This window comes from Puntigrus tetrazona, chromosome 17, assembly GCF_018831695.1.
Source record: "Puntigrus tetrazona isolate hp1 chromosome 17, ASM1883169v1, whole genome shotgun sequence".
In the NCBI taxonomy this organism is placed as follows: domain Eukaryota; kingdom Metazoa; phylum Chordata; class Actinopteri; order Cypriniformes; family Cyprinidae; genus Puntigrus; species Puntigrus tetrazona.
Genome location: NC_056715.1, coordinates 19,382,702 through 19,408,940, shown reverse-complemented (window position 1 = coordinate 19,408,940; position 26,239 = coordinate 19,382,702). Strand labels below are relative to the sequence as shown.

Genomic DNA, 26,239 nt, shown 5'->3' with positions numbered 1-26,239 from the left:
GGCGCAAGAAATGTTGGCAGCCAGATGAAAACACAGACTTTCTTAATAAAACAAGAAAAGGCTTAAATATGTAGATTGGACTTATTTTATTCATCGGATGAAAGGAAATTCAGCGGCAGACATCCCGAGCGAGCCTTGAAATTTAGGCGCCGTACGCCATTAAACAGGCCATTTCAATCGAGAACGTCTCGAAATATGCTTTAACGACCTTCTCTGCCGGGACATCGTCGCCAAATAAATCTCGCCGTGGTCTAATTCGAAGCCTCGTTTTGATCTGACATCATTCGCAAGTCCGTTTTTATTCTTTATTGGCGCATCCGTGGGCCGCAACACTTGGAAGGCGGTTCCTTTAAAAAGCGTTTACGCCGTTGTTACGGGCCGCCGCAACGCAACTCTCTCACAGAGCTTCCTCCATCACACAAGTATCTGTTGACATGATCCTTAACACAGATATTATGTGAGGGGAGCTTTTTAGCAATCTCTAAATTATGCAGGCGCGTTTCAACGCGTGCGGGTCAAGGCTGGCTGCAGCCATTACGGCTAATGAGTGTGGAGTCCTACTCTAGCGGGTTCGGCCTCATAAAGTTACTTAAAAGCCAACTAATGGAATCATACTGATGGGTAGAATGCTGCGGGTTTTGTATCATTACAGGATAACATCCCTCCGCGCGTGTTAAATACGATGAAACCAAATGAACTCGGAGTCACAGGCAAAATGACGATCCCCCGTCGCGGGCGACGCAGAGCATTGATGGCTGGGAAACGGTTCTGGAAATCCGCGCGCAGCAATTTTAGTTAGCGATTTGTTATTTTCAGGTCCATTAGAAAAAGGGTTACGGTCGTTATCGCTGATTGGCTGTTTTGGGAAAAAAATAACCGTGATCGCTGTAATGATATTGCGGTGTTTGATCAGTGCTCTTTTCGATGCCTAATCATAATTATCTGTAATTTTAACTATCATGTGGAGCCTAAAAATAGCCATTAGAGGGGCATATTATGACAACGAACGGAGATGCGTCGCATGCTTTGCACACTAACTAACACAGACGTCTGTGCGCGTGATGCAAAGTGTATAAAAACTTGAGAAGCAGCCAGAGAGCATAAAAATGTGCGAGCATCGGCAATCCTGAAGTGGACTTTGAAGCTCGCATATCGCCGGTCGGGGAGACGCCGTCGCGCGCTCGGCTGACGAAAGCGGTTTTTCACCGCCGCAAATACAGAGAGCGTTTGTTTCTATATTGAGATGAGCACAACGCATTTTGTCCTCCTAAATGGGCCAGGGGTACTTGAGTGAGTTCAAAGGTGTTTCAGCAGCATGCAGAGTGGCCATTGTGCACTGGCTTTTCATAGGAGTTGACTCAGAGCATTCCACTCCAACTCACCGCCAGGTACCTGCAGCATCTAAAATGCGTAATATTCAACACAGTGCAAAGGAATCACTTTAAAAACCAAGTTTAATCTATTTCAACCAGGTCCAAGTGTTGTTCAGCTAAAGAGATTCAAGCAGGGTTAACACCGACATGTTTTGAAAACCCTTCACAGTCTTTGGCCACAATAAAGAGGATGGCTCTTTTTTGTTTTCGTGGAATGTCGCACTCATTCCTCGGTGAAGATTTTTGTTTGTTTTGCGATTGTATGAAGGCATCTCTTTCAAACGTATTAACCGCTCATTGAAAAAAAAAAAAAAAAAAAAAAAAAAAAAAAAATCTCAACAGTGTGAACTTTCAGGAGAGAAACGTTAATCATAAAAATGATCAAAGTCGTGGCTGCTGGTGTTGCGGGACTGAGGACGCAAGGCCATTTCGATCTCTGAATTGCTGTCATCCGATTCTCCCCAAAATGCTGCAAGCAAAAATATACATATGTACACCATTAATATCTGTTGCGGTTAGGAGGCAGAGATTAATTTTCCGTGAACACGATATAAAATTATTATATAATTATATATATATATATATATATATATATATATATATATATTATATATATATATATATATATAAATTCAGAAAGATTAAAAAAACTATGATTTTTTTTTCAATGTCTCTTATGTTCATTTATTTGATCAATAACACAGTAATATTGCTACATATTATTATAATTTAAAATGTCTTGTTTTCTATTGTAATTTACCTTAAAATGCTGTGATCAAGCAGATTTTTCAGTATATATATATATATATATATATATATATATATATATATATATATATATATATATATATATATGAAATGTAAAATGATATATATATGATATATATTTTTTGTTTCCACAAATTATATATTAAGCAGCAACAACTGTTCTCAATACTGATATTCATAAGAAAAATTATTAATATGCTGTTAAATATTGCTTCATGAAGAGGACATTAAAGAGTAATGGCTTCTGGTAATTCAGATTTACCATCAGAGGAACATATTCAAGCATTTTGGTAATATTTCACAATATATTATATAATATAATATTTCGGGTCTTAGCAAATCTGAATTATTTCAAACTTTTGACTTACAGAGTACTCTCAAAACGTAGGCAGTACAGTAAACAGTTCACAAGCGTGGATTGTAAGCATCGAAATAAAGAGCTGCATTTAACACCACGCGCCACGTGTTTTTTTTAAAAAGCTTTAGTAATTCGTACAGAGGTCTTACCCTTTGACTGGACAGCGGAGAAAGCTTTACTTTCTGAAGTCTTCCTGTGAGAAACGAAAAAACAAAAATCTGTGAAATGTCTGATCCTCATCATAAAACACGTTTGTCATCGCTCAACACAAATGCTCCAGGAAGCCTTCATCTCTTAGCAAAATGTCGTCTTTTTATTCAAAAGGCACCCAACCAAACCCTGAAGAAGATCATTTCCCCTCAGATGGGGCGACTGGCCAAATAAACTTCCTTGACTTCTTTTCTAATGGTGCTGAAGGACCCGGTCAGGGCTCTCTATTCATAAGTGGACCGAGCGCCGGGTTGCCGGGTTCCCGGGTTCCCATAGCATCACTGATATCTCTATGTAAATGCATGACCCCTGACAAGCCTTTGATCTGCATTGATGCATATGCAAAAGCTCACGCTACTTTTCATACAGGCTTCCTTCTTCATTTACATCAGCACAGCGCCATTCAAATCTCAACAATGACGTCTTCATCTTCACCCTCATCCTCACCCTCCATGTCTTCGCGCATCCATATCATTGATTCCGTTTTCACGTCCGTGTACTTTAAAGGATCCTGGAGGAAAGAGTAAGAATATTTCGTTTCCCTTTGATGCGTCTGGATGAATAAACCAAACGCAGATTGTGCATTCACGTGTGCCCTGCCGACCCAACGGCGAATTCTGTCACGTGCGCGCAACCTTGACATTGACCAAAGGAGCTGTAAAGACGTAGTTGAACTCAATTAGGCTGGCTCTCACATAATTCAGCTCGGCTCTTTTGTTTCCAGAGCATCTCTGCACAAAGTACGCCATTTCATAAATTCTATTGATGTATGTATGCAGATGCTATGATCAGGGTCAGAACGAACAAGTTACATAAATCGCCTTTGGCTCAATAAGAATACAACTCCAAACTCATAAAACACAGAGCATCAAAGTTACAGTAGACCGATACTAAAAAGGACCAAAGATGCATTCACATCCAGGGTCAAAGGACGTGACTGACGTGAAGCCCGTGAAAAACCTTTCCGAAACAGATACTGGCAGATACTGAATTCTTTTTCATCAAAGTTTACAATATATAGAAGACCGATCGTGAAGGTTACTTCTTTAGGAGAAGCGAAACCAAAGAAAGGCAAGGAAACATACGGATAAGGGTAAAGTCTTGCAAAGCACAGCGATGCAGACGACAGTCACCCTCTTGCTTAAAATGGCCCTTTAAGCCGGACCGAGCACAGTCTTTATTAATTATGATCAGGTATTTATAGGTATTTGAGATTTGCCTTGCATAGACAGCATGATGGGAGCACATTCGAAACGTGTATGATGAAAATTAGATATACATTTGTGTAGCATCACTTGTTAAAGTAATTCATAATACTTATTGTTTGGCTTTCTTTTTTCTTGGATTCTTGGATGCATTTATTTATTTGGTAAGGAGCTGCACAATCAGTAGACAGGCTCCTCACATACATAAACATTATTTTAAAAAGTTACCAATACTGCATTTATTAGATCCAAAATATAATACAGCAAAACAGCATTTTACAGAAATAATTCTAATATGCTGTTTTGCTGCTTACAAAACATCTTCTTATTATTATCAATGTTGAATACGGTTATGCTGTTTTATTTTTTTTTATAGAAACTATATTTTTCTGAATATTTTACTATTTTCTTTATATTTTACTTTGATGTACTTAAGTTAAAATATATCTGAAATTAAAAATATATGTTTTCATAACTTTACAAATGCTTTACTGTCACTTTTAATTAATTTAATGTCCTATCTATCTATCTATCTATCTATCTATCTATATCTATCTATCATATATATATCTATACATATTAATTTACTTGCTGAGAGTTAGATATAAATGACCTTTTTTTTGTATAATGATTACATCGATGGGTTGTGCTTACAAATGTTTTACGGGATTTCTGAAAATTAAATACTAAACTGTCTGCAAAAACGAATAAACTAACAAACAAACATCTTGTGTCCAATTTTCCATCACACTTTCAAATTGAAAACTGCAAATAGGGAGGCCTTTCTCTTTCCCAGCGGCGAACGCTAAAGCAAAATTTGAGGGCTTTTTCCCCCTTTAGTCATGATGAGCTCAATAATAAATACATGTTTGGGTGGGTAAATAGGGCTATTCTTTTATATAACTTGCTTGCCATGGGAATGCTCTATCAGCTGAGCCACTTCAGACAGTGACGAGTCTGATTTCAAGACACTATTATCATAGAGAGCTGTGAATGCCACTGACCCTCCAATCTAATATTCCATTTCCATAAACATTTATGCCAGTTCATCTTGCACTGAGGTTCACTTAATTGAGGCAACGAATCTGAATATGTAAGACAGGGCTGGCCACTGTTTGGCTGCGTCTCATACACAGAGGTGAATGTAATGTGTAAAATGATGCAAATTACTGCTTTGACGGCAACCTCTCTCTATTTCCCTCCGCTCCGCCGTTTACTTTTTCCGCTCTCCCTCTGTTCCACGTTGTTTTGAGCATTTGGATGTATTTGCGATATTTGATGAAAAGTGCCCCAGTGCGTTTTTAGGCAAGCATTTGATACATTAATATATGGGGTGTGTGGGTTGTTGTTATGATATCTATGAGCTATGAATAAAAGACGTCTCTCGGCATCCTATGCAGCAATACGCTTCATGTAAATAGAGTACGGTTAGTCTGCGTTTGTTGTCTGGGCCAAGTTATTTTCATAATACCTGTGATCACGTACGATTATAGCTCTGCGATTACATTTGATGAAAGTGTATCATTGTGATATTGTTCCTTCTGAAATAGTCTGTTTATAAAGTGAAACAAAATGCATGCGTGTCATGTCGAAAATTTCAGATATTCGATTAAAAAGTATCTATATTGATTAGATAGAGGCTTAAATAAGATTTCGTTTAAAATCTGAAAAGAAAATGCTATCCGCTTAAGTCCATCTTCCAAGTTTTATTCAGTGCGTTTCTTGCCAATTCATTGTATTTAATTGCGAAATGAATGGCAATTCAATGCAAATTGTTCCTACACCGATTTTATTTTTCAGTCTAGAAGCATAAAAGGATCCATACCTATCGTGAGGATATAGCATATGAATATAAACATCCATACGCCTCCACAGCTATGCTAATAGAATGCGCTCTTTGGATCAGTGTTTGTGCAAGGTAGCAGTAGCACCTCCTACACCGGTCCCAGCTGTGACCCACAGCAGCACTGATTTACCATTGATTAGACCCCTGAAAGAGCCAAGAGCTCTGGAGTGAGGTAATGATTCAGAGGAGCACAGAGAGCGCCCTCTACTCGTCACCGGCTGCCACTGTCACGCTGCGCTAAATACGAGTTCCCTCTGCTGGCCAAGAACCAGCACGGCAAGAGAGCAGGCAGAGGGGCTTTTCTATTTATTTGCGACTGTGTACACACAGACAGCACCTCCAGGGAACTGGGTCACGGCATTTATTGACATTTCTTTCAACTCTGACATTAATTCAGTATCACAAAATGAAGACCTCACCTTGGAAAAAAGTGTAATTTTTGGCTCAGTGAATTAAATGTTGCAACGCGTGCAGAGGATTTTCTTTTTTTGGCAGACAAAAGCAGGTGGACGAAGAGAGGCACAAAGAAAGAGAGTGACCCCCACTGGCTACTGCTGTTTAGTGCTACCCCCGTTACACCCACCCACTGGTGCCCAGCTGAAGACGCACTTACCGGTGCTATTTTAGCTGACTAAAAGCATAAAAAGAAAATGTTTTTGTTACCTGAATTAAACTAAATATTCCAAAAAATAATCATTTTAGCTACTTGGCAGATTGGCGTTTCTCAACTTGATGTACTTCAACTAAAATGAAAAATGAATAAAAACGACACAGACCGTCTAGACAAAATTATGAACTTAGATGAACTAAATTTGAAAAAAGACGTAAAAAAGAAATGCTTCCTTTACAATTTAACAATCCTGGTGGACTTACACAGGCGTTTGTTTTAGAAACGGATGCAAAAAATTGGTTAAGGTGTTAAGATACTAATCCTAACCTTTTATTTTAAGTAAAGCAACAGAGTGGGACATTAAGAAACGGCGAGCGAGAGCGAGATCTGCGCTACATGCCTGCAGTAGCAGAGAACACAATAGTGGCTGAAGAGGAGGAAGCTGTGGCATGCAGCCTTAAACAAAGCGCAGGAACAAGAGGTCTTTACATGGAGTGCAGCTGCTTATTCCAGCACTCTCCTTCCTGAATCACTGCGGCACACAGGCGTAACAAATACCGCCTGGCCCGTCCGCGCAGCCCCTGAATTATAACACAATAAAACACTGTGTTTGCTAAAAGTATTTCGCAGTAAAAACGGCACACTGCGAGAGAAGAGCGCAGGGAAGGGAATTAAGAAAAAAAAAAAAAAAAAACGGGGGTGGATATGAAAGACCCCAATTCTCTTCAGTGCTATAATAGTGAAATGAACACACATAAATGTGTTAAGAGTATCTCTTTGCATCTTGTATGGACTGCATGTATTTAATCTGGAAAGCTTATTATGGGCAAGTCATTGCTATGCAAAGCAGCGCCTGACGCTTTTCTCTGGTCTTTTCAGCCCAGCGCAGTGTTTGGCCAATAGGCCTGGCCCCCCGCCTCTCATTGGGCATTCATAACATGCAACATTTGCACAATGTATCTCTCAAAGACTGCTGAATAGGGGGCCTTAATACTCATGTAAACAACTGCAAACCAATTACTTAATGAATCAGCCCCACACATAATGAGGAGGCGCACAAAGGCCCATAAATGCATTTTTTGCACCAAAGCGCCTGCTTTAAACTCTGATTCTTCAGCTACGGTCTCGGCTTAAGCGCAAAATCATAATTACAGCTAAGAAAGAGAGGCACTTGATTTATTTTATTTCGCTTTATTACTATTTTGTTGGGAGTTTTGGTCCGAACCAGAAGGTCTTTTAATGTGCCCATCGGCTCAGTGACAGAATGACAGCAGTAAGTGAGGAGACGAGAGCGAGAAAGCAGAGAGGACGGGGGAACAGCACATGTAGTGTTCTACTGGTGCTCGAGTGCAGGGTACTTGTAGAGGCAATAAAGCGCAAGAAGTGACTGGCAGAAGAGGAATTCTTCAACACGGCGAAAAAAAAAAAAAAGCGCCACAAAATATTTTACCTGAAAGCAGAGCAAATGCTCCGATGCTAACCTTCACCTTCATCTTTGCTGCGAGCTTTAAACAACCTCTAACTCGTCTCATGCGATGGAGAGTCTCCGGCAGGGTTCTCTCAGGAGCTCCGTGAGGTTCTGGGATGATCCAAAAGCATCTCGCACTAGAGACAGCTTATGTTTATTAATGAGGCCATTCATTGGGCAGACTGTGGCATCCATCAGAGAGCTCTGTCAGAGTGCGATCATTATACCCTTTCCTCCGCAAATAGTGTAAACTAGCTGAGAGAGAGCGAGGGGAGGCGGGCAAAGGGTGGGCATAAAGACTGGGCAGAAGAGAGAGAAAAGGAGAAAAAGAGAGAGAGAGAGAGAGAAAAAAAAGACAGGAGGGAGACTTTCGACCCTTGTGTCAGCGTGATGTTCGGAAAAGCATGTGAAATCAGAGACGATTACTCTTCACAAGGTTTACCCATCCATTACCTGCCCTAATGGATTCATGGAGGAGAGGCGCTGCTAGGAGGGCTGCGTGTCTTAGCTGATTGTGTGAACTTGTGTTGATGTGAAAACCTAAACATTGTACCCTCAAGATCCTTTTTCATCATTCAAAGTCCTGATTTACTGAAGCAATCAAATAATGCCGATGATGAGAGAGGAAGCTCTGAATGAAAATACAGCTTGACTGATGCCTCCCACGTGAACTTGTGTTAATGATGCTAAGAGTGTTTCAAGGACAAACACATATTGCTTTTTTATTAAAAGAGGACAAACAGGAAAAAAAAAAATCATTTTTTTCTTTTATCTATCTATATACACACATACACAAAATATACATATATAATTTTGTGAGTACTTACCGGCTATTTTGTTTTAAAGAGTCTCGGAGCACCTCAGACCTCTCCAATTTGTTGATGTCTGGTTAAGAAATAAATGATTTACATTTTAAAAAAAGAAGGGAAAGGATGTGTTATTATTACACATTTATACCACAATATTAAACGTATATTATATGCAATTTAAAAATACGAATACGATACAATACTCATATTTTGTCAGCTAATATTTGCTATGAACAACAGTCATCTCTCTAGTTATTTTTAAAAGTGACTGGGTTGAACAGGCACCGCGCATGTAGAAAAGGCTATTTATGTACAGATGTTCTTCTAATTAAAAAGTGATTTACAATTAGGTGCACCCCAAAAAAAAAGCACAGTTCATTTCTGGTTGTCCGTTAATATAGGGCAATCACAGTGCTGGAACTTTAGGCCCTAACTATTTGCAAAAACACACAACCTTCCAACCCTTAAGGAACAATTTAATAGTTACAATAAATGTAACGGTTTAAATATTTTCTATTATTTTCCATTACCTGGTGGCTCAGAATCCTCCTCCTCCGAGTCACTCCAGTGCCTCTCTTGTGCCACAGACTGTTTAAGCAGCTGATATGCTTTGGTTTCTATAGAAAAAAAAAAAAAACAACAAAAAAACAAAATGCGAAAGCAGCTAGTCAAATATTTGCTAAAGACCTCGACTTCCAACTTTCCAGAGCCCTGATGTTTGATGAACCAACATCAGCTCTTTAAGACCACTGATGAGCAAAGAGAGGAGGTGAAAAACAGAGTGAGTGAGCACTAAACTATTGATCTAATCCAGACGCACATAGACAGGCTGCCGTCCCAGGAAAAAAAAAAAAAAAAAAAAAAAAAAGAGCTTGCCGGCTTTTGTGTTGCCGCACATCTCAGCGGATTCCATTTAAAACTCTGTCTTTCATGTTCTATAAACTTTGGAAATTGAGATCTTTAACTAGCGAGCATTCAAGCTTAAAATATTTCCGAAAACGAGCCCTGGAAAACAAAAGTATGACGGTTTTAAATGCCGAAAGCAGACGGAAAAACAAATTGCAAAGTGGCTATGCCCCCAAAGACAAAATACTTTCCAGCATCTCGTTATCCTGATATCTGCAGTATAGCATGTTGTTTGTTGCTGGTTTCTTCCGGTGTAATGACTGCAAAATATAGGCATCAGTAGCATGCAGAAAGACCATCTAAAGATTTCCTTTTTGTTTGCCATATACATAAAACACTATTGTGCGTGGCGGCGCTTTACCGACGGAAGGCCACCGTTCGGACGCTGTTTCCACTGATGATTGCAAAGTGATGTAATACGAAAGGCAACAGAACTCGACGCAGTCTTCATTAGCCGCCTGTAAACAGCTCATAAGCAGCCAGGGACAGCAGAGGCGGTTTTCTACTACCATAATGCCTTTGATTAGTTGCAGTGAGAAGCTGGACTTCTCTCTCCGTGGCGCTCTTGGGCTAGCCCTGCGCATGAAAGGCACAGTTTGAAATCAGATAGCCAAGTGGAATAATGGATAGTTTTACATTTCTGAGCTGGCGCTGGGACTTGCTACCCGAGGCTTTTCAAAGGATGCCTTGACATCCAGTCTTTTCAAGTCCGCCTCTGGCTGGCATTGTTTAGCAGATAATGAGAACCAATGACAGATCTTGTGCGGCACCCCCAACCCGGCCGGCGGACAATTAAACCTCCGCATTATGCGCTCTGAGAATCTCAGTTTCACCCATACCTAGGCCAGAAGAAAAGAGACGGGTTTGTTTTCTCTGCCGATAATTAGAGGAACTGTTCCACTCTTCAGGTGGGACTTTGACCTCTGATTCACCTTGATCATCCTTTCACAGCTATCCAGTTGGGAAAAAAAGGGACCCCCATTATCTACTGCGTGAGGAGAAAGACAAAACAGGCACAGAAGAACTCCCGAACGGGCGCTTCTTCGATCTGCCTTTTTACCTCTAATAGGAATACTTTCCACTGGGCTTTGGTCGGCACTGTCCTCTTCAGCACTTTGAATTCCTGAAACAAAGAAAAGAGAAGGAAAGCGCAGCTCAGAGAGACGGTGGAAGAGCGAGACAGACGAGAAACGAGAAAGAAAAGAAAGAGAGAGAGCCGGGGAAGGGGGGTGGGGAGCTTTTTGAATCTGAACAGCAGGACTGATTAAGACAGGTTTAAAGGGAGGGTGAAGGCTGGCTGGCTTTGTCAGAAATGAGATTTGGGCAAAAGTGTATTCTCATGAGGGTCAGAGCTCTGGCATCCTGCGAGTACTCAAGGTCCCCTCATCCTTCATCAGAACGGAGCCAACGAGCTGATGCTTCTGTGCTTTGGCCCTGGAAATGAGCTGTTCGTGTGGTTTGCCTGCTTTTGGGGAGCCCCTCTCAATTTCCCTCTCTGATCTAAACTGTCTGTCCGAGCGAGGCTCTTAACACCTGTGTGCATTTAAACAGGCCATTCATCTGAAGCCGGAAAACAAGAACTTTGCAACAAGCGGAATTTGTAAATGAAAAAAGTAGCAGCTAAGCAGAAGTGTGAACACAAGCCTTACCTCGTTTTCCATCAGTTTGCTCATTTGTTTTAGAAGGTCTGGCGGGCTTGATTTCCACACTGTCATACAGAAGAGAGGGCAAGCTGCAAGAAGATGACCGTTCACTTTCTGACGGCTGATGGGTCTCAGATTCATCGGTCAGAAGCCTCTTCAACAGCTCCCCTGCCTGGACGACAAAGAGATGACTTGTCTTTATTTCAGTGTTCAGCCACCTAGTATTTTCAGTCATGCAAAAGTAAAAAGAGATCTAGAAAAAATGATATTTAACGAAAAGAAATAGTTTTGAAATTCCTTGATATTTCGAGATCATGTTATTAATAATGATATCGATGTGTACAGTGTCCAGATTAAGCCTGACTAGATTTATTGTGGTTTTTTTGTTTTTAAATTTTGGACAACAACAACAAAACGTGCACCCATTGAATGTCTGTTTAGTAAAACATTTTGCAGTACTATCTGACAAGTATTTCCATGTATTTGAATTAAAAAATCTAATCTCCAGAATTCCAATTATTTTCTAGAAAAAAATCAGTGCAGAAAATATGTAGATTCCACTCACTGCTCAGCCTCTCATCTTTTCACATACAATTATACAAGATCTGAAGGCTGATACCACAAGCGATGCACTGCATGAGGGAAGCTGGGGACTGACTAAAAAATAAACTAAAATCATTTTCTTCTTTCAAAGTTCTGCTCTTTAACCTGCTGTTAAGCAATATTAAAATATGTATATGAGCAATATATAAACCCCAACTATAAAGCATCCCAAATAGTCACTATGCAGGTAATAAATGCTGAGATATTCTGCACTGTGTAATGAGAAATTATTAGAAATAATGACAAGGAAAGGAGGTCAGATGTCGACTATTATCAAATCCTAGCAAAAAGATTCACACATCAGAGGCCAAATGCCACATAACACACTCTTATAACAACAGGAGAGCAACCCCATGACCTCATTTTAGCAAAAAAGAAAAGAACTTTATAATGCTGGGATTTATAGCAGGGCTGCTTTAGGTCTAGGAAAGACCCATATATATTTACAGGATGAGGTCATTTTACTGGACCAGCTGTATCGTATACTAAAAACATTCTTTTCTTATAATTATTACATATTCCAGGATAATAATGCCTCCATATTCACTACTGCAGACATTAAAAAGTGTTTTTATGGACACTAACACGAATCACTGATTTTTAAGAGCATTTTCAGCAATGCTGGAGTTTCCATTTTAATTCAGTAAAGAACTGGAGTTTTCTTAGACAAAAAAAAACTGTTTCCAGCTGTAAACATGGATAGAAGGAAGGAAGAAAAATGTATTATCAATACAAAATGATTTAGACAATTTAGACTATGGATGTAGACAATTCTCCATATTATAAAGAATAAAAAGTTAAAGTTAAATTGAAAACTACACTGAGACTCAGAAATGATCGTGAAGCAGAAATCAGCTAAGAGCGATACCTTCTCAGTGTAGGTGGCATTGCTTAGCACTAGGTGTGGTGTAAAGAGCTGGATGATGTGGTCAACACTGAGGGTTTTCTGTTGCTGAAGCTGTAAGAAGTGTGTGAAGCAGCAGTCCCACAGCAGAGCACCTTCAGCTGACAGACACGACCTGCGCGCACAAATTAGGACAAATACGATATGAAGGAAAAACTGTCCTATACATAGCAAAAAAAAAACTGAATAGATGCTATGAGTCCAGAGAACTGTAAATAAGCGCTATACCTGATCTGCTCCGGATTTGTATCCGATGACCAATGAGTGTCGATCAGATCACTTGTTAACAGGCATCCCTGAGACAGACCGCAGGACAACAGGGGCAGCTGCTGCAGAACCACAGCACCACACACATGCAGTTCTTCACCATCCAGACACCCACACTGATCACAAATACTGGGCAATACATAAAGAAACAACACATTAGAAATAAGAATACACTGAGGGCACTCACACACATTAGAGCATCCTTTATGTTAGTACTATTCTCCACTTCTATCGATCTACACAAATAAACGCAGAAAACGATAAACTGGTATGTATGGATGCCACTGCAAAATGGTTACTATAACAATTCACTGTGATTCAAAACCCCTTAGAAACCAAGATTTATTGCTAGAGTGTTGTTGGTGCCAAAGTAATGGCACTTAATTTATAGTGAGAGCCCTTAAAGGCAGGATAAATGCAATTTCCACTGAATCTGTGAACACTACAGCACCATGAGAGGAAGCAGACTCAAGCGGGGAACAAAACATCTTCCTTCTCTGACCTGATGATATCATCGAGTTTTAGCTCACTGGCTGTGCTTCTGTAGAGGTTCGTGTCTTTAGCACCGAGACGTCGCTCAATGCTGCGCAGCAGATGACAAAATCCTTCTATTGAGAGACTGGAAAATAAAAACAAACAAACAAGAAGTTAAGTTGTCATGTATATTGAATATTTACTGTCATTGTACAGAGCGTTATTAACTTCAGAGTTTTCTCTTGCAAGTTGCAATTCTACAACAAGAAATTACATTTGCAACCCACTGTGATTGTACAGTGTGACATATTTCGGAGCAAAAATATTCTGTCATGGGAAATACATACAGGATGAGACTATGCGACGTTCTCCTTACACAGTGTCCCCTGACTGACAGTTTGATTGGCAGGCGATCTGACCAATCATGTCGCAAAATCTGCCATCGTTGTCTGATAAATAACCAGGCTGGAGAGTACATTATCTTCGATGAAAAAACGGTATCGATGTCTTTCCGCAGTTGAAATAAAATACCTTCTAATGGTTATTCCCCAGCTCTGGAACTCTTCTGACCTTCGTAATCTCTTCCGCATTTTAAATCCAAGCTTAAAGTTCATTTGTTCAGTATAGCTCACTCCTTCTCATAACTTCTAATTATATTGTTTCTTATTTTTGTTGTTGTCTTGTCCTGTATCTAGAAAGGTGCCTTTAAATAAAATGTATTTTAAATAAAATGAATTAACTAGTGAATATGATCAATGGTTTGCTACTGTGCTACTTTTTTCAAATCTACCATAATTTGCTTTTACTGCTGTCACATTAATTACGTGAACTGATTTTACATTTTTATTTATTTATTATTTTATGATTACACTGATTTTCTTTTTACACTGATGAATCATGCACAGTAAGACCAGAAAGGTGTATTAAGATTGTAAAAAAAAAAAAAAAAAAAAGTAATTAAAAATAAACCACAATATTTTTACATTCTTATCCATATTATTTTTCTCTGGTTTTAAATGAGAAACGTAGGCTGTGGAAATGTGAAATATTGTTTGTAGCTCATGTTGTTCTAGCAGATCCATATCTCTCACACTGACGTATTAAGCACTGGGTGGCCCTTATAGAATAGCGTCTGCAAAACCTAGACCCAAATCCTGAAACCCCCATCATATAAAATGGGCAAAAAGAATTTATGACAATCTATAATGGGCCCTGGGGTCAGAGGCCACCAAACAATCGCTGCCTCTCTTTGGCAGGTTGTTTCCTGGAAACACCCTGATTAAGCTGCCTGTGTGAATTATATCCATGACATTCTGTCGAGCACAATCCATCTGGGCAAAGTCCTCTTCAGAGCGGCTGAAACAGCCTCCCCCCCAAACACATCCCTCTGCTCCGTCATCATCTTCCCCCCTAGTTTATTCGCCAGGGCTCTTCAAAACACCAAACACACCCAAACAGCAGCTGATTATAGAGTATTGTTGGCAACATCCATAGGTGTTTTCTCTTGAGGCTATTTATGAGGAGCGCGTTATCTATATTTCAACTATTTGTTTTCTCCGTAACAGCAATAATGGTTCCCCTAGCATATATTCTAGTCCTCCTTCAAAAAAAAGAATGCAACAAGGAAACCGATGTGACTCTCAGATAAAGCATCGAAATACTGAGAAGCAAATATGTTAACAAATCAATCGGTGAAGATACAGAGTCATTACAAATTCAGCATCATACTTGAAAGGGCTTCACACTGGATCCATTACAGGGTGTTTTAGTGCTGGCCTTTCCTTTTACAAAGGTAGAATTACAACAGGCTAGTTGAAAGATCAACTGGAGCACATCAAGATCTTTGAAAACACAAACTCGTGCCGTCATATGAGAGGCTGAGAGGACAGCTTCATGAAGGGAACGCTCGAAAGAATACAATGATACACTCTCCTCTCTAGACCCGAGCGCACGATAGCCTTGACTCCACTTTCGCATCCCAACATGCGCGACACGGTATTTACTAAATGCTAAGATTGATACTAATGGTTTCTCCTTCTCTTGCTTGCACGCACAATAACATTACAAATGCTTTGTTCTTAGCCTGGCCTCTTTACAAGGCCAAAAACTCTCACATTCATGTTCAACAGCGAACATTCACAACCAATAATAACACGTTGGAGAGGTCACTACCAACCATATTCATTTCTTGTAGACCATGTGAAAAAATATTAAATAACGTAGTAGCCCAAATGGTGGGTATCGCCAATAAAATGTCATTTAAATCTATTAAAAGGTCTTAAATGACGAGGAAACACTTTACAATCACCTCCATAGGGAACCACTGAGGCTTTGCACGCGCATTAGCATCTAAAGTGAAGAGGATGTTTGTTTTGATACACATCTCATTTGATCGGAGCGCCTTTATTATTATGCATGAAGTAAACAAATGGTTCTGCCAAAAATTTCGGCCATGCAGAATTTGCATGTATACCTTTGTAATACGTATGTTTTCAACCAATTCATTAAAGTGGATAATCCACTCCATGTATGCACTGGGCAATAATGATAAAATAGATTTCCATTAATCTATTTACTTACCTCAGAATTAAATAGAACAGAACAGAATAGAAAGAAAGAAAGGCAAACAGTTGGATGGATATAACAGAAGTATTTAGTATGCATCCTAAATTAGAATAATCGTGGAGGGTTATAAAGCTGTAATTGATATAGTTCTATTCTATTGCTGTCCATAGCCACAGGAGCATCTGTTATGAAGGGGTTGAAGGGAAAACACAATAGCAAATCTTTCAAATCTTGTTATCCACGCATGTAAGACTGACAGGCGTTAGAATTCACCAATGTACATTTATTTAATATGTTTTGATGCAAATGCACTTGCTTTTTATAGGGGACACATTTTTAAATTCACCAGAATTTTTAACAGTTTATTTATCCTTGAACGTTACATTTGTGGTTGATGTGTATATATATATCCATTATGTTGAATTTATAGTACAAGTAGTATATGTGCAAATCGTGCCAACCTACTAACTGTCCACCTGAGCAGAGCCTTCGTGATGTCCACGCTTTCATTCTTCAGAAAATTCTATGAAGTCAAGAAATAGTTGAGTCTACTGGGACTTGGGGTCAAATCTCCCGAGGAGAAAATTGCTCCCTTAAAGCATTATCTGGGATTAGGCCAATAATGTTGGAATCAGGGTCTGAGCCTTCCTTACAAGGTGTCCTAAAGCCACGACTGAGCCCCACTGAGTGAGGGTGTTTGCTGCAGAACCCCAGTTCATTAAATGTGTACACCCATGTACACACGTGCACGCATCACCAGCAGACAAAACCACACACAGATAAATGATCTCCAGTTGTTGTGGTTTATATTTTTTGGAGAAACTACTGCTGATTGTATTAGCTATCCATTTTCATAAAAGCTGTACAATTCAGTGATATCAGCATGCTGAATTTTTTTCTTTTATCATTTAAAAAAAAGAAAAAACTAAACAAACACGCCAAGAATGATAACATAAAGATAACGATATTAGCCTAGACACCAGCGAACAATATCTTCAGTTTATTCTAAATGCACAGTGCGTCTTTTGCTTTAAATTCTCAAGCTCATTATTGCAGGTTGAATTCTGATTGGCCGTCCATGTTTTTATCATTTATCAGCTGAAAAAAAATTGTTCTCGAAGTGATTCCAGTGGTGTTGTTTCTCTGTGCCTTTATTGTTATAGTGGTGTGGTCCCTGCTACCCTTTAATATTGAGAATGATTAGAACCATATCCTTATCTTTACAGTTATCATGCTTTTAAGGAATGTTTGCTCATCCTGTTTAAACAGCATGCTTGCATCTCATTGGAAGATTATATGTTTATTTTGCAACATTCAGCTGTAATATTTTGTAAATGTACTGTATATTGAAAATATTTTTGTGAATGATTCAACAGTTTGTTTCTTTCTTTTGGACCTGACAAACCATTTAATTGTGACTTAAACATTTCTTCTAAAGACAACTACAGGATTTGAGACAAGCAATAGCTTAAATAAGAGAATACAATACTGTGATCGCATTGATAGTAAGAATTTTGAAGTAGCAAACATTAAGTAGGGCCGGTCTTTAGGTTAGAATTTCTGGCTGTGTTTAGAAGGAAAAAAAAATCTAAGTCTAAAATCTACTGTACCTGTTGGGGGATTCAGGAGAGTCAGGCCTTCCAGATTCCTGTGTGTTGACCTGCTTTTGTGTGCCATCTTTGGATTGAAAGGATATTACATGCTGTTCTGGATTCACAACATCTCTTTTCAAAGCGTGATGTCTGCTGTTAGTGTGATCTGTAGAAGATTATAAGTTTCCTTTTTAAAATGAGCTAATTAAAAAAAAAAGTCAAATAAAAGTCAAGTCATATCAATAAATGTGCTTAAAGGAACACCACTTCTTTTGAAAATAGGCTCATTCTCCAACTCCTTCAGAGTTAAAAAGTTGAGTTTTACAGTTTTTGAATCCATTCAGCCAATCTCCGGGTCTGGCGATTGCTCATTTAGCATAGCTTAGCACAGATCATTGAATCTGATTCGACAAGAAGCATCTCGTTTTATTTCTCCTATTTAAAACTTGACTTTTCATTGTGTTCTAAGCCTGACAGAAAATTAAAAGCTGAGGTTTTCTAGGCTGATATGACTTGGAACTATACTCTCATTCCAGATTAATAATCAAAGAACTTTGCTGCAGTACTACGGCAGCAGCAGGAGCAGTGATATCACGCAGAGCGTGAAAACAATAAGATCCTCTAAAACTCAACTAGTTGGAGAATGGGCCTATTTTCAAAAAAAAATGCAGTGTTCCTTTAATTAAAACATACAATTGCACTTAAATTCAAACCTGAAAGATCTCGATGTCTTGGTGCAGAGTCACCTTCATCTTCTGCAGACACTTCCTCGTCCTCATCTCCAGAGTTTATGTATTGTGAGGAATCTCTTGGATCAGTGGTATCTGAGGACGGACTGTGGGTCAGGCCCCTCTCTAATGACACAATGTCTACAGGTTTCTTCACAGTCACAGATCGAGAAGACACTTCGGCTTCCTTCAGGGTCGTGTGAGGTGGGTTTAGTTCTTCCCATCTATGCTGCTCTCCTGTCCTCTGAAAGACGTACCAATCAGACTCCATCTGCTTTTCATGCACGTCACTCAAATGTCTGCCCTCAAGAAAATCACCTGAGTTTAGAATGTCATCAGATAAAATGGCAGTGCCACTGGCTTTTGAAACATGGGAGTGCATACAAAGGCTACTTTGTAGAGGAGAGAGTGAAGGATGATTAGGTATCAGCTCTGTCTGAGATGGTGAACGTGTGGTTGTGACGCCGTCATTTCTTGATGAGCCGTTGGAGGTCTGGTGACCCGTGAAGATGACAGCACTCTGTGATGATCCCTGTGTGCTGGGAAGCTGGAACCCGCTTGGGAGCTGTGCAAGTCAAACAATACATATAGAAAATGTAAGTAGGATGACAGGAGTTAATGGCAATTCACACACACACACACACACACACACACACACACAGAGACAAAAAATGGTTTCATTTAAAGCTGCAGTTGGTAAATTCTGGCGCTCTAGTGGTTAATAAACAGAACAGCGTGCATCATCTGGTAGAGCATTGTAGTAGTTTCTCTGATTATGTGTATGACTGGTACTGGGCTACTCCGCAGCAGTGCCTGCCTGAATCAGTCTAAATAGTCTAAACACTTTTTATAAGTGTACCATAGTGATTCAAGTCAAAAACAGGGTTTGAAAAATTTATTAATGTTGTACAAACTTATTATATACATTTTGAGAACAAATAAAGCTATTTGTTTTGAAATATTAATAAAAACTAGAAAAATATATATAAATGAATGCGCCATTTTGCTGTGGGACACAATGTATTCTACTATGCAGCAACCGGTTATGATTTGGAATACAGTTTTTTTTTAAAGAATATGTCATTGTACAGGTGCCATTCCTTTTTTTTTTTTTTTTTTTTTACAACAGTGAAAAGAAAGGTGTTTGGAATTTTCATATTAGGATAAGCTAAGATTTTGAGGGGCTTTAACTTTTTGATGCATGTCCTTTCGAACATCCACGGGAAGAGTTTGGTAATATTTTGACAAATGTAAAAAAAAAAAAAAAAAAAAAAAAGTTAAATATTTTTCAAATATATCTGTAAAAATGTGATATACTACTTTTCTATACTCATGAAAATGAAAGGAAGTAAAACTGCGGAAAACAAAAAAGGCATGTCAAGTACATTGAGTCAAGAGGTTTAAAAAGTGCTAAAATTAATTGGGTGGTCAAGGATACCTTATTGCCAGCAAGTGGGAGCTACATTTCTGATATATCATTCTCTCACTGCTTTACTTCCACTAGTCCTTGGCCCCAAAACTCAACCCTGACAATTCAGGTTACAGTGGCTTCTTTTCAAATACGCTTTAATCCAAAACATTTCAAGGTATCAGTTTTGTGGCTTTTTACAGACTGACTAGGATTTCTTTTGGTCAAGGTTAGATTTTCTTCCAACTGTCTGTTCAGCTGAGTGCACTGAGATCAGTGTCTTAACTTTTAATCTTATTAACAATCCTATGCTCCTAAACTCTGTTTCATGACAGAAATACCGCACTACGGAAAAAGAGTGGCGGATGGCTACAGAAAAAAAAAAAAAAAAAAAAAAAAATCAACACATAAAAACCCCCCCCAAAAAACATGGCTTCTGTTTCTTTTCTGATAAGGGTCTTAAATACCAACCCGTTAGCTGCTTAATAACATCCACTGTAAACCACGCGGTCTGTCTGGCAGATCCAGTGTAGAAGTAAAAAAAAAAAGAAAGAAAGAAAGGAAAAAAGAAATGGAGTGAGAGGAAAAGTTAATTTCTTGGCTGAGTGATTCCATCGCTAGCTGCAGGGCAAAGTAGAAAGTGTTTCGCTAAAGTAGCAATTGATTCTTCTATCAATCTGCGGCACGCGCCTGCTCTTCCAAGGAATATATTAAATATGAAAATCATATCCCGTTATCATGGCTTCCCAGCTTTCAGGCTGGTAAGCTCCCCTTAATGAATGCTGCAGCCTCAGGGACATGCACGCAGCCAGTGGTGGCGCCTATGCATAATGGAGTGATTCCTCCCATCTCTGCTCATTACAATATCGGCAGGCTGGAGGAGGGGGGTGGGATTTGGGGAGGTGGGGTATGCGGCACAGTCACAAGTGACTGCTCTAGACGGAATGCTCTAAGTCATTATGAGCTGTCTTCCACATTTCATCCGAGAGCGCTCGAGTCGCTTGAAGAGAGGGAAAGCTACAGCCACGGGCTTGAACTACATCGTCAGCGCGGGCGAAGCAGCTAGGATTAGACACCTGCGGCACTACAGATACGCCGAGAAAAATGAACAGCCTCGCGACCGCCGCCGAGCAATCTACATAACAGCGACTTTTATTCGGGGGACTGACAGAAAGAGTTTGGACGCGTATTGTTTTAGCTGTCACACACATGACGCGAAACAAACACTGCAGACAAAAGTGACACACGGTCAGCTGGATTGCATTAGCTGCCAGAGCCTTCCGCAACACTCTTTCCTTTACTCTTTTTTTCCTCATTTTAAATAGCCTTTTAAAAATGCGTAATATCATTTTGTTTTAAGACTGTGATACTCCTTTGTTAAACCGAAGCAGCCATTTGAAGTCATTTGAGCAAAACAGTAATTACTTCAAGCACTTTTCAATTTGCTTTTGATTATAAATTAATTGTGGCCTTTGAACACTGATACCCCATATAAACTGTCAAAAGTGTCTCCTGAAGAGGGAGGCTGAGCTGAATAATGGTTGTGGTATTTTTCACCACAACTCTCAACTCTCTTCTTTTGAAAAAAAAACGACACACTTCCATTGGATCCCATCACAGCACTGTAGTTTTATCAAAGGCACACAGATAGCTTTGTAAATTCCCCACTGAACTGTAATTTCCATAGATGACACGATAATTTTCTCTTACCTCGTCCGCTTCTGATTCTCCCCTGCTCCCCATTTTCTTCCTGTCTTTCTTCAGTCTGGTAATATGATTCATGTACTCCAACTGAAATGAATTCAAGTCAAATCAAATCATTACATACATAGATCATTTTCAACAATGCAAACGGCAAGAATATTTGCTCATATGAGCAAAAAAAAAAAAAAAAAAAAAAACTGCAGCGACTACAGTTACGAGACACAAGTACACAGGAATTTACAATTTACTCAAATCCATAACCTTTTTCATTAAATAATACAAACGAAGCAGTAGAGGAGAAAAATATGTTTATGCCCCTAAACGTAGCACTAATCAGTGTGTGTATTCCTTTGTGAGTGCCCTTAATAGTGCCTGCCAAGGCTCTTAATCAGTTTGGCGAGTTAACCAGTGGCAGAGATGAGGGCACTGGGATTACCTCCAACCTCCCACTTCATTCTCGTAAGACAATATCTGCGCTCCCAAAAGGGACCAGAGTAACAAACCATTTACACCCTTTTTAGATGCGATAACGCAGACAAATATTAGCACGGTTAAAATCTGGCTGGGGAAGAAAACTGCGAGAGAAAGAGTGTTTTTTTTTTGGGTCATGGTATGAATTTGCGCAATTAAGTAATAAGGAGCAAATTAAGTGCAATAAAAATTAAAGCGATACTCCTTGACTGGCAGCTAAATTAGCAGGTATCCTAGTGCAATTCAAAGCAACCATCGCAGCAACAAAATTAAATATAACACACACACACACACCAAAAAAAGTAGGAAAAGGGGTTCTTTTCACAAAAAGGCAAATTCAGAGGCACTTCACTATCTGAATACAGGGCGATTAATTTGTGGTGGTGTAATTAAACAATTTGTCTAATTTGATATTAAGCTGTGGAGCACTGTTCAGTTTTAAGTGACAATCTGACAGAGCTGTTGTTTTCTTTTTCTCATTTGTGTGCAGTGATAAATGAGTGCTGGAGTGTTTATGATTGTTCCCAAACAACAATAAGTGTAAATGTTTAAACACTGGAAGACAATTAGACAGACAATTACAGGATTATGGCAATGGTCTAATTGAGGCTCAGAATATATGTCTGGGGAAAAAAAAACAACAACAACAAAAACTGTGCCTCAAAAGAATCTTAGTTTTGGGAAATACAAATCACATATACAGCCTACTCTAAATTCTTTGCTCCTGAGCAGCTGTCATTTGGGTCACTGCATATTACGGTAAGTATAACACACAAGACTTCACATAACAACCAAAAGACAGGCTGGGCTGCCAAAGCGACAGTTTGATTTGATGTATTTGCGTTAAACCAAATCAAACGTACATCCTCTACTGTGAAACAACAACGCATACGGAGTCAGCGCTGTTTTAAGAAGAACATATGATGGATATTGGGACAGACGAAGCTGCCCAAGGTTGTTACCCTCTTTTGCAGCAGCCTGCTACAATCAATGGAGAATTCTTTCATTTTTGATGCCAAGTTCTCCACATTCCCAAGAAGCTCAAGGTTGCGCGTCTTCGCTTGCTGCTCTCTCTCGTGCAGCTCCTTGTAATAGCAGTGCATCTTGGCACACTTCAACTTAGTCCTGTGAGCAGGAGACAGACATGAAACGGACAGCTTTGATACTCTCTCTCTCTCCTTTTTTTTTTTTTTTTTTTTTAAAGAAAATGCTGCACTATATCGTCTATATTATTTATGGAAAAAAATATAGAGACCTGTTAAAAAGAGGTCAAACATTACTATAAATAGGTTAATGCTAGCTTATTAGTATAACTAATTGCTTCACACTGTGCATAGCACAAGACAAACTAAAACACTGCATATTTGTCAAGGGCCACTTTACAGTAGTACTAATGGATTCTCCACAGCAAAGATGGAGTTTTGTGACCAGCAAAGGGTGAAAATGGATAATGACGGCTGAAATTTTAAAATGAATGATAAATGCTGATCTACTAACCTCTAACATACCCTTGACCATCACGGCCTCATATCAAAATTCTTTATTTTTATAAATGCATTTAATTGAACCATCATAAAAACAAACTGTTCTCAAGCACTTAAAACAGAAACAGATGACACAGTAAGTATCACAAAATCATCAATGAGTGCGCAGAATAGTCTACTTATTTGTACAGTAATAAACATTTTAATTGGAAAATGCCTATTGCATAAGTGAAATAATAACACTGAAGTAATATCAAAAACGTGTCATTATAATATAGACTAGACTGATACTAAACACATGGGATAAAAGATAACTATTGAAAATAATTCCTCAAAGTAATAAAATGTCACAATAAATATAATAGCAGACAAATATTTAACAAAACATTTCTTTTCTGCCCTGAATACAGTCATATACAGAGCAATGCACATGAAATATGCTATTAGCTACATGAAGTGAAATCCATATTCATCAAGCTATATGCTTTTTTCAATGGTTTATATTTTTTTTTTTATATTTTTAAGGTTCTAATGTTTTATACTTACAATCGTTCCTCTGATCTTAAGTAGGCAAACAGTTTTTCTTCCAGCTCATGCCTCTTTCTCTCTCTAAATGCAGAAAAAAATTATCTTAATACACCTGAAGCTTTTTTTTATTGCATACACAGTTTAACCTGATAGCGTTACCAAATAAACTAACTTTATAATACAATATAACTTTACATTTCTCACTAAAATAAAGCGAACAAATATAGTGATGCAGCACACAAATCTGTGTTCCTGAAAGGCAATGGTCTGTAAAGGCTAATTTTCGAATTTACTTAATATTGAAAAAAGACAGATAAGCAAACATCTGACATACTACTTGAGCACGCTACCACACACAGATTATTAATAAATAATTTGATATTTTAAACGCTATAACGGGTAGCTCAGCGCACTACCACTGGTTATCGCTCACATTTCACCGAGCTCCACAGCTACATTCCGGTCAGAGCTAAAATCTACCGCGCTGCCTCACTCAAGGCCCACTTAAATTTTCTAATGTTTATTTCTAGATAATATAGCACCTATCGTGTCCGAGATAAACGAAACAAAATGTACACCATGCTCTTACCGTTCGTGCATGTTCTTTTGTATATTCCCAATCTGGTCGAAATACTCGGTGTTGCAGAAAGCCATAACGTTAGCTGTTTTGTTCGCTCTTCACCTCTGTGCGGCAGGGCGCGTTGTTTACAGTGGTTGCCATACTCACCGTTACCCAGGAGACCGCGGGAGCTGGTTGACTGAAGGGCGCGAAAATTCTCTCAGGCGCTGCTAGACACACGCTGGAAAGAAACACACGGAACTGAAAAGGTACAGACGCGGTTTTACTTAAGACATACACTTTAACCCTGACATAAAAAGTACAGACTCACATTTTCCCTCATGATATCAACACATAATATAACGAGGGAATCATTTAATACTTTATATTTAAAGGTCCCATATTGGCAAATCTGGCTTTTTTCATGATAAGTGAGGTCTAGGGGTTATGTAACTACCATATAAGTTTGGAAACGGTCAATCCACGGTAAACTGAACACAGCCTGCGTAAAATAGCTGTGATTTTTCGTGAGTTGTTATGACTTCCGTAAAAATGTGACGTCAGATCTACTCAGTCCCCGCCTCCAGTCATCATCCGAGCACCGCCCACCGTCCATGACATTACTGAGCAACAAGGTTAACTAGAAGAAACCAGATCAGCTCACTCCAAGGAGTGTTACTATGAGATGAATCACATCTAACATGTACAGTAAAGACAAACTCTGTGTATCTAGTCTTGATGAAGATGTATAGATTTCAGTTTCAGCCGGAAACTATTTTTACAGCTAACCTTACGTTATTATTCCAACTACAACTAGTCCAGCTAATCACAACAATGCATATACAATTACACCTGATTATATATAAATCGTCGGTTTGTTTTTTTACACAGATGCTGTGTACATAGTCATGAGATGCAATAAAACTTTAGACACGCTCATAACAATAAAAGACAGAGCCAAAAGACAGAGTTCTCTATGGCTCTGCATCCTGCTAGCGCTGTGACATAATTGTGGTGTTGTTACATTTGATTGGCCTGCTCGTGTGTCACTTAGAAAAGAACAGGCCAATCGGAAGAGAGGCTTTAGAATAGTAAGTAGACAGGATAAAATCAAGCTGTTTTTGACCAGAGCTCCTGAGAAAGGACCTGCAAAAACATATTGAGAGTTTTTGTTACTTAAACTTAAACCAAATATTCTTGAGGACATCAACACCTGAAATAAAACTCAAAAAAGGTGTACAATATGGGACCTTTAATACAAGATGAAACATAAATGAAACAACATCTTCAATACAAGAAGATACAAGATACAAACGAAAGTAGAGTTCAAAGGTATCCAATGCCTTTTTTTAAAAAATTATCTCGATGTAAGATATTTTGCTTTTGGGTGAGTGTGCTTGAAAATAAATAAAGACAATCCAGAAGGCAACTAAGTAAATGTTGAAATTGTTCATATAGGCCTACATTTGATCTGAAATCCCCCATTTCCGACTTTTACTGATTCTTATTGTTGGGTTGCAGTATGATCTTCAAGTGGGTATCCCAAGTAAAAAACAAGTGCGCTTCCATAATTTAAATAAAGTGATCTATTTTTGTGCACAAATTTTTACTTAATATACTAAAAATCATTCTTTGGTACTTCTTAAGATTAACTTAAGATCATCTAAGTGTACTCAACTGTGCTATTTTGAGACACTATGAATATGAACAAAAATGCATTTTTAACAGGCTATCTTTGTTATTAAAAATGTATTTA

The 26,239-nt window shown here is 38.8% G+C and overlaps 1 protein-coding gene across 6 annotated transcripts; it reads right to left on the bottom strand.

Moving 5' to 3' along the window:
* Positions 1-1,436: 1,436 nt before the first annotated feature.
* On the bottom strand, positions 1,437-25,037 carry kiz (kizuna centrosomal protein). 6 transcript variants are annotated; one of them, XM_043263869.1, is made up of 16 exons: positions 24,941-25,037; positions 24,514-24,724; positions 23,943-24,005; positions 22,875-23,037; positions 21,448-21,528; positions 18,315-18,894; positions 17,620-17,767; positions 13,473-13,589; positions 12,932-13,099; positions 12,668-12,818; positions 11,203-11,368; positions 10,614-10,676; positions 9,178-9,264; positions 8,666-8,723; positions 2,649-2,692; positions 1,437-1,842 (listed from the first exon to the last, which is right to left on the bottom strand). In XM_043263869.1, the coding sequence occupies exons 2-16, from the start codon at positions 24,576-24,578 to the stop codon at positions 1,739-1,741; spliced, it is 2,058 nt and encodes a 685-aa protein (XP_043119804.1). In that variant the 5' UTR covers positions 24,579-24,724; positions 24,941-25,037; the 3' UTR covers positions 1,437-1,738. The 6 variants fall into 6 exon arrangements, 5 of the variants coding, with proteins under 5 accessions (XP_043119804.1, XP_043119806.1, XP_043119808.1 ...); XM_043263871.1 differs by lacking the exon at positions 10,614-10,676; XR_006253102.1 differs by lacking the exons at positions 1,437-1,842; positions 2,649-2,692 and having other exon boundaries at positions 9,178-10,392; positions 10,486-10,676.
* Positions 25,038-26,239: the final 1,202 nt, after the last annotated feature.